This window comes from Patagioenas fasciata, chromosome 29 (assembly GCF_037038585.1).
Source record: "Patagioenas fasciata isolate bPatFas1 chromosome 29, bPatFas1.hap1, whole genome shotgun sequence".
Lineage (NCBI taxonomy): Eukaryota > Metazoa > Chordata > Aves > Columbiformes > Columbidae > Patagioenas > Patagioenas fasciata.
In genome coordinates this window covers 99640-109047 of record NC_092548.1, presented here as the reverse complement: position 1 = coordinate 109047, position 9408 = coordinate 99640, and the positions used below count along the sequence as shown (strand labels likewise).

Here is a 9408-nt window from a genome sequence, read left to right as displayed (position 1 = left end):
GGGAAGAGCAGTTTGCAAAGCGCTTTGATATCCTCCAGCGCCACCGACGCTCCCGGTTCCGTTTGTGCTCAGGTGCGCGACGCGGGCGATGCAAACACCGCGAAACCATCGTTGGGAGATGGAAACGGCGCCTCCGAACCCCCGACGCTGTCCGAAAACCCCCCTGGTGATCCCGGTGTTGGTTCCGGTGACAAGAAACAAGGTGGGTGAGGAGTACTTGGATGGTTGTGCGATGATTCGGCAACCGGCGGCGCCGGAGTCGCTTCCCGGAGCACCCGTGTGTGTGTCCCTGGCTGAACCAAGGGTGCTACGTGCCCCAAAACCCCCCAAATTACACCCAAATAATGCTATGGGGACGCGCTCGGCGGCCGCTACCCCAGGGACGGGCTCTGGGAGGCTCCAGGCTCCCGCTGGGTTATTGATCCGAAATACGGAACCCGGCGATCGCCTCGAGTTGGGTGGAAGGGAGGAAGCATCAGCAGGACCGGAGGGTCCCCAGACCCCTCATTTTGGGGTTCGCCGCTTGCTTTTGAGCCAAAAAAGGAGGAAAAGCAGATAAACGCCCGTGTGATTTTGTGCGTTTTCCACCTTTAACCCTTTTCTCGTTCGATGTTGCCCAGGTCACCGAAAATGCGTCTCCGGATGGGAAGATCTCGCAGCAAAAAGGCGACGGAGGCCGAAACCCCTCGTGATCCCGACACCGGGATTGAAGCGCTTTCGGCCGCCCCGCGGGGTTAATTCGGTGCGATGCGGATGTCCCCACGTAGCGCTTTGGGGGGAACACCCCGCTTTATGGTTGTGGTTTACGGGGGGTTTATCTCAACCCGGGCCGAGCGATCCCGGTGTAAAACCGCCCGGTGAACCCGGTTTGGGTTCGGCGTCCCCTCGCTGGTTTGTGGTGGCAAACGCAGAGCTTGTGCTCCCCAAAAACCCCCAAAATGGGTGATTTTGTGGAATATGGGATGGAAACAACCCCCCCAGGGTTTCGCTGCGATATCGGGTGTAAAAACCACCCGAGTGCTGCGATCGACTGCGAAACCCCATTGGGATGATCCATCAGCGACCGATTTCACCAAAACGATGGGAATTGGGACAATTTGTGGTTGTGACGCCGAGGAACGGTCTCGGCACGATGATTTTGATCCTGAGCGTTGCTTTTCCCCTCTATTTCTCAATATCCCGCAGGCAGAATGGACGGCGACTTGGGATTGTGCCTGGTGAAGGACGCCCCCAAAATCAGCGTCCGGCCGTGAGTCCCCAAACCACCAAAAACGGGCGCAAAACGGGTGCGTCGCGCTTTTCCTGCCCCTCGTTTGGCCCGCCAGGACCCATTGACGTCCATTCCGAACGGAACACGAGGCGCTGATGTCACCGGCGGCGCTGATGTCGCGGCGGAACCCCGGCAACGCTTTGTTGTTCCGAGCCCTCGCAGGGCGTCTCTCCCACTCTGCCGCGTCTCGGAGCGAATCCCTGTGGTTTTCGGCCGAACCGCGCGGTTTCGGTGCCGATCGGAGCACGATGATGCCGTGAGCGCTCAGAACGCCCCCGTCCCCCCCGCCGCGCCGCCGCGGTCCCCGTCACCGCCTCCCGTCCCCTCTCCAGGCAGATCAACGTGGGGAGCGGCTTCCAGGCGGAGCTGCCGGCCCTGCGCGACCCAGCGCAGGCGCAGCAGGACGAGGAGCGCGCGGAGCTGGTCTGGAAGCCCTGGGGGGACATGGACACCGACCCGCAGGCGCCCGACCCAGGTATCGCACGCATTGGGTGCCTGGCCCACCCCACCTGGGCCCCGGGGGGGTCGTCGCTGCTCTTGGGGCTCCCAACGCTGCCTTTTGGGTAGAAATAGTGACGTTTTTCCGTGTCTTTCTTGCTCTCCGCTCCACCTGGTTGGCTCGTTTTCCGCTGTCCCGTATCGCACCTTTTGTCCCCAAAACCCAACTTTTCCTTCTCGTATCGTACCCATTATCATGTCGCACCTCTTCTTGACCAAACCCAACGTTTCCATTGTCCTATCGCACCTTTTCTTGACAAAACCCAACTTTTCCTTGTTGTAGCGCGTCTTTTCTTGACATAAACCCAACTTTTCCTTCTCGTATCGTACCCATTGTTGTATCGCACCTTTTCTTGACGAAACCTGACGTTTCCATTGTCCTATTGCATCTTTTCTCAACAAAACCCAACTTTTCCTTGTCCTATCGCATTTTTTCTCAACAAAACCCAACTTTTCCTTGTCTTATCATGTCTTTTCTTGACAGAACCCAACGTTTCTGTTGTCCTATTGCATCTTTTCTTGACATACACCCAACTTTTCCTTGTCCTATTGGTTCTTATCTTGACCAACTCCAACTTTTCCTTGACCTATCGTGTCTTTTCTTGACAAAAGCCAACTTTTCCTTGTCCTATTGTCTTTTCTTGACATAAACCCAACTTTTCCTTGTCCTATCGCATCTTTTCTCAACCAAACCCAACTTTTCCTTGTCCTATCGTGTCTTTTCTTGACATAAACCCAACTTTTGCTTGTCCTATCGTGTCTTTTCTTGACAAAACCCAACGTTTCCATTGTCCTATCACGTCTTTTCTCAACAAAACCCAACTTTTCCTTATCCTATCACACCTTTTCTTGACAAACCCCAACATTTCCTTTATCATATCGCATCTTTTCTTGACCAACTCCAACTTTTCCTTGAATCGTACCCATTGTCGTATCACACTTTTCCTTGAAAAACCCCAGCTTTTCCTTGTTGGATCCCATATTTCCACCCCCAAACCCCAACACCCCCATGTCACATCCCCCTTTCCCCAAACCCCAACACCCCCATGTCACATCCCCCTTTCCCCCAACACCCCCATGTCACATCCCCCTTTCCCCAAACCCCAACACCCCCATGTCACATCCCCCTTTCCCCCAACACCCCCATGTCACATCCCCCTTTCCCCCCCAAACCCCAACATCCCCACCTCATATCACCCCATTTCCCCCCCGAACCCCAACATCCCCATGTCCCATCAGCCCGTTTCCCCCACCCCGTGTCGGTTGCAGTGTTGACCCTGCTGTCCATGGCGAGCTCCAGCACCATCCCCGGGAGCTCCAGCACCGTCCCCGGAAGCTCCAGCGCCGTCCCCGGGAGCTCCAGCGCCGTCCCCGGGAACTCCAGCACCATCCCCGGGAGCTCCAGCACCATCCCCGGGAGCTCCAGTGCTGTCCCCGGGAGCTCCAGTGCCATCCTCGGGAGCTCCAGTGCCATCCCTGGGAGCTCCAGTGCCATCCCTGGGAGCTCCAGTGCCATCCCTGGGAGCTCCAGTGCCGTCCCTGGGAGCTCCAGCTCCATCCCCAGGAGCTCCAGCGCCATCCCTGGGAGCTCCAGCGCCATCCCTGGGAGCTCCAGTGCTGTCCCTGGGAGCTCCAGCGCCATCCCCGGGAGCTCCAGTGCTGTCCCCGGGAGCTCCAGTGCCATCCCTGGAAACTCCAGCGCCATCCCTGGGAGCTCCAGTGCCGTCCCTGGGAGCTCCAGCGCTGTCCCCGGCGCCGTCCTTAACCTGGAGCTGGCCCTGCACTGCCTGCACGCAGCGCGCGGCGACCTGATGGTGAGTGACCCCAAAACCCCCAATATCACCCCAACCCCCCCGATATCACCCCAAACCCCCCGATATCACCCCAAAACCCCCTGATATCACCCCCAAAAGCCCCAATATCACCCCCATGCCCCCGATATCACTCCAAAAGCCCCGATATCACCCCAAAACCGCTGATATTTCCCCAAAACACCCTGGTATTTCCCCAAATCCCCGATATCTCCCCAAACCCCCCGATATCACCCCAAAACCCCGATATCACCCCAAAACCTCTCGATATCACCCCAAAACCCCTGATATCTCCCCAAAACCCCCCGATATCACCCCAAAACCCCGATATCTCCCCAAAACACCCCGATATCACCCCCAAAAGCCCCTGGTATCTCCCCAAAACCCCCGATATCTCCCAAAACCCCTTGATATCACCCCAAAAGCCCCCGATATCACCCCAACCCCCCCGATATCACCCCAAACCCCCCTGATATCTCCCCAAAACCCCTTGATATCACCCCAGAACCCCCCGATATCACCCCAAAATCCCCGATATCTCCCCAAAACCCCCCAATATCACCTCAAAACCCCCCTGATATCACCCCAAACCCCCCTGATATCACCCCAAACCCCCTTGATATCTCCCCAGAACCCGCTGATATCACCCCAAACCCCTCTGGTATCTCCCCAAACCCCCCGATATCACCCCAAAACCCCCTGATATCACCCCAAACCCCCTTGATACCTCCCCAGAACCCCTTGATATCTCCCCAGAACCCGCTGATATCATCCCAAACCACCCCGGTATCTCCCCAAAACCCCCTGATATCTCCCCAAACCCCCTGATATCTCCCCAAAACCCCCTGATATCACCCCCATGCCCCCGATATCACTCCAAAACCCCCCGATATCTCCCCCAAACCCCCGATATCTCCCCAAAAGCCCCGATATCTCCCCAAAACCCCCCGATATCACCTCAAAATCTCCCGATATCACCCCAAACCCCCTTGATATCTCCCCAAAACCCCTTGATATCTCCCCAGAACCCCCTGATATTACCCCAAAACCCCCCGATATCTCCCCAAAACCCCCCTATATCACCCCAAACCCTCCCGATATCACCCCAAACCCCCCGATATCTCCCCAAAACCCCTGATATCACCCCAAAACCCCCCCGATATGACCCCAAATCCCCATGATACCACCCCAAAACCCCCCGATATCACCCCAAAGCCCCCTGATATCACCCCCAAAAGCCACAGTATCACCCCCATGCCCTCGATATCACTCCAAAACCCCCGATATCACCCCAAACCCCCCAATATCTCCCCCAAGCCCCCCGATATCACCCTAAAACCCCCTGATATCTCCCCAAAACCCCCTGATATCACCCCAGAACCCCCCGATATCACCCCAAAAGCCCCAATATCACCCCCATGCCCCCGATATCTCCCCAAACCCCCCGATATCACCTCAAAATCTCCCGATATCACCCAAAACTCCCCCGATATCACCCCAAACCCCCTTGATATCTCCCCAAAACCCCTTGATAACTCTCCAGAACCCCCTGATATCACCCCAAAACCCCCCGGTATCTCCCCAAACCCCCCGATGTCACCCCAAAACCCCCTGATATCACCCCAAAATCCCCTGATATCTCCCCAAACCCCCCTGATATCACCCCAAAACCTCCTGATATCTCCCCAAAACCCCTTGATACCAGCCCAGAACCCCCTAATATCACCCCCAAACCCACCAATATCATCCCCAAAAGCCCCAGTATCACCCCCATGCCCCCGATATCACCCCAAACCCCCCGATATCACCCCAAAACCCCCTGATATCTCCCCAGAACCCCCAGATATCACCCCAAAACCCCCTGATATCTCCCCAAATCCCATTGATATCACCCCAAAAACCCCCGATATCTCCCCAAAACCCCGATATCTCCCCAAAACCCCCCGATATCACCCCAAATCCCGCTGATATCTCCCCAAAACACCCCAATATCTCCCCAAAACACCCTGGTATCTGCCCAAATCCCCTTGATATCACCCCAGAACCCCTTGATATCACCCCAAAACCCTATGATATCTCCCCAAAACCCCCCGATATCACCTCAAAATCTCCCGATATCACCCCAAACCCCCCGATATCACCCCAAAACCTCCCGATATCTCCCCAAACCCCCTGATATCACCCCAAAGCCCCCGATATCACCCCAAAACCCCTTGTTATCACCCCAGAACCCCCCGATATCACCCCCAAGCCACCCGATATCACCCCCAAAAGCCCCAATATCACCCCCATGCCCCCGATATCTCCCCAAAACCCCCGATATCTCCCCAAACCCCCCTGATATCTCCCCAAAACCCCCCGATATCTCCCCAAAACACCTTGATATCACCCCAAAACCCCCTGATATCTCCCCAAATCCCCTGATATCACCCCAAAACCCCTCAATATCACCACAAAACCCCCTGATATCTCCCCAAAACCCCTCGATATCTCTTCATAACCCCCTGATATCTCCCCAATGCCCCTCAATGTTACCCCAAAACCCCCGATATCACCCCAAAACCCCCCGATATCTCCCCAAAACACCCCGATATCTCCCCAAAACACCTCGATATCACCCCAAACCCCCCAATATCAGCCCAAAACCCCCTGATATCTCCTCAAATCCCCTGATATCACCCCAGAACCCCTCGATATCACCCCAAACCCCCTGATATCTCCCCAAAACCCCTTGATATCACCTCAGAACCCCCTGATTTCACACCAAACCCCCCGATATCACCCCAAACCCCCCAATATCTCCCCAAAGCCCCCTGATATCACCCCCAAACCTCCTGATATCGCCCCAAAACCCCCCGATATCTCCCCAAGCCCCCCGATACCTCCCCAAACCCCCCGATATCTCCCCAAAACCCCCCCGATATCACCCAAAACCCCCAAAATCACAACTTGGGGCGTCCTGCTCCGAATGGAAGGCGAACCCCGAGCCTTTTCCTCTTCCAGAAGGCGCTGGAGATGCTGCTTTCGGGGGGGCCCCCCAAGTCCGAATCGGACCCTCTGGCCAATTATCATTACGCAGGTAAACGAGGAACGGGGCCCATTCCCCCCCCAGGACACAAACAGACACCACGATACCCTTTCCACGCTGATTTAAACATCTTGGGCTGCCGATAACGACCCCCCCGCCCCATTTGCTAATTGCGTTCCCCATAACGAACCCGCTCATTGCCCCGCAGGCTCGGACACGTGGACGCCATTGGAGCAGCAGCTTTTCCACCGTGCTTTTGCCACCCACAAGAAGGACTTTTATCGCATCCACAAGAAGGTAAATCCCCCCAAATCATCGGTTTTTAACCCAAAAAGCCGCGTTTTTGAGTCACGCATCGAACTCCCGTTCTCCAAATGTCATTTTGCTGCTTAACGCTGCAAAAAAGGCACCGGAATGAGACAAAACGAGGCGTAAATGTGATTTACCGCGGCGTTTCCATCCTAAACCGCCCCTATCCCCTCGCTTAGGTCCAGACTAAGACTGTGGCCCAGTGTGTTGAATATTACTACATCTGGAAGAAAACGACCAAACTCAAGTCCTACCGAGCAAAAGGGACGGGCAAAAAAGCCAAGAGAAACAAGGAAAAGGCCGAGGAGAAGGTAGAAAACGCGTTTACGCGGAATTTGCGCCACGGGAAAACCGCCTTGAGGCCAAAAAAGCGGCTTTTTGGGCCCGAAATGGGCTCGATTGGCTGCAGGTTGATTGCAGTGATTCCAGGTATTAACGATCCTGGTGGGGTTTGAATGGTTTGGGGGATATTCTGTGGTTTTGGCTTCGCCGCCGAAGGGAATTGCTGTGCGTTCCCTGCCAAAAAGCGGTGGTTTGTGTCACAAAAAGAGCCGGTTTTGGCTCTTTTAGCCTCACCTGGCTGAGTTGTCTCTATGGGCTGTTCCATAGGGTCTTGTTTCCAAGCTGGTTTATTCTCAGCGCTCTCGACCTTTGGTGAAAGGGGGGAATGAGGGGAATCTCTGCTTTCCAGGCCACTTTCCAGCCCCCGAAGAAGAAGCCCCGTCCCTCGCCCGAGGAAAGGGCCAAAACGAAGCAGCAAATGGCCCAAAATGAGGGCGCCGGGGAGTCCTTTCCATGCACGGAGTGCGGCAGGTGAGTTGTTGCTTATTTGGGGATAAAGAGGTTAAAAGGTGTTAAAGCCACCCGGCGCGGAGCCGAGAAACGGCGCCGGGCCCGCGCCAAAACGCACCCAGAGAGGGTGAAGCCAAAAAGCACTAAAACCTGGGTTTTCCGCCCCGTTTCCAGGGCGTTTGCCACGATGCGGGGCAAGAACGCACACATGAGGTGGCACCGGGCGCGGGAGCTGCAGGCGGGGACCGAGCTGACCCCAAAGGGCTTGGAAATTGAGGACAAACCAGCCGAAATGGTGATTGCTGCGCTGGTTCTGGAGCCGCAGGCCGGGACCGAGCTGCCCATAAAGTGCTTGAAGATTGAGGAGAAACCAGCTGAAATGGCGATTGCGGGACCGGAGCTGCAGGTCGGTGTGGGGGGGAATTGGGGTCTGGTGTGGGGGGGGGGACATTGGGGGTCGGTGTGAGGGGGAATTGGGGGTCGGTGTGGGGGGGAAGTTGGGGGTCAGTCTGGGGAGGATTTGAGGGGTCAGTCTGGGGAGGATTTGGGGGTCGATGTGAGGGGCATTAGGGGTTGGTGTGGGGGGCGTTGGGGGTCAGTGCGAGGGGGAATTAGGGTCCGGGGGGGGATTGGGGGTCGGTGTTTGAGGGGGGAACTGGGGGGTTGGTGTGCGGGGGCGGCCTTGGGGGTCGGTGTGAGGGGGCATTGGGGGTCAGTCTGGGGAGGAATTGGGGGTCGGGGGGGCATTTGGGGGTCGGTGGGGGGGAGCTGGGGGTCGGGGTTTGGGGGGAGCTGGGGGTCGGGTGGGGGGTGGATTGAGGGTCGGTGTGAAGGGAATGGGGGGGCCATGAGGGGAACGGAGGCGCAGAAACAACTTTACAGCCTCCGGAGCCATGAACCTTCACACCCCGCAGGGCTCCAGAGCAGCTGCGTTCGTTTCGCCGTCGGGCGCAAGGGGAGCGATGGTTCCACCCCTCGTGCGCCGCTCCGAGCGGCAGGAGCTGCGTTTAAATACAGCGAGGTGCTCGTGTCCCAACGACCCCGGAGCGCCCGCACACATCCATAACCTTTCCCGCTCATCACTGCCGTAGTCTCCGCCTGGACGCCCCCTGTTCGCCTGTGCGGCGCCACCTGGTGCTCTGGAGGAGGGGTCTTTGGATGAAGGCTCCTTCAGCTTCCTCAGGTTTGGCTCCTTGTGTTGAATGGACTGGGACCCAAGCTCCAGGTCGGTTGAACCCAGCCTGGCACCCCCTTTTTGCTGTAAATCTCGGTTCTCTCGTCCCCTCGAGTTCACAGCTGGTGCCGTAAAACTCCTGATCCTGGCACTGCTGGGTTCTGGTTTCCTTACCATGAGTTCACCTAAAGCTCTGAACTAAGGGCTCGTGTGGCTCAGCCCTAAAGTGTTGGCTCGTTAGTGGGCACCCAATTATGTTTTGTTAACCCTTAAAATGTTCGTGCCCTCTATCAGACCCAGGAGTTCGGGCGGGGATTCAGTTCAGGAGGGACCCGGGAGTAACCCTAAGGACCCAGTAGTTGGGGGGTGTCAAGGGTTAAGATCGTGAAACTGTGGGGACCCCTAATGTCCCCAGGGGCCATTGTGACATCCTGGGGACCCTGCATTGTCCCCAGGGTGTTGTGACACCATGGGGACCCACTTTGTCCCCAGGGCCCATTGTGACGTCTCAGGATCCCCCATTGTC

General features: G+C 56.7%; 1 protein-coding gene across 1 annotated transcript; it reads left to right on the top strand.

Moving 5' to 3' along the window:
• Window positions 1-3482: 3482 nt before the first annotated feature.
• On the top strand, window positions 3483-8114 carry LOC136111750 (zinc finger protein 541-like; the record flags this gene model as incomplete). The annotated part of the gene is made up of 6 exons (XM_071800273.1): window positions 3483-3582; window positions 6583-6658; window positions 6816-6904; window positions 7096-7227; window positions 7608-7729; window positions 7883-8114. Coding segments are annotated over exons 1-6 (654 nt in total), but the record flags the coding sequence as incomplete, so codon positions are not given.
• Between the last annotated feature and the right edge of the window lie 1294 nt (window positions 8115-9408).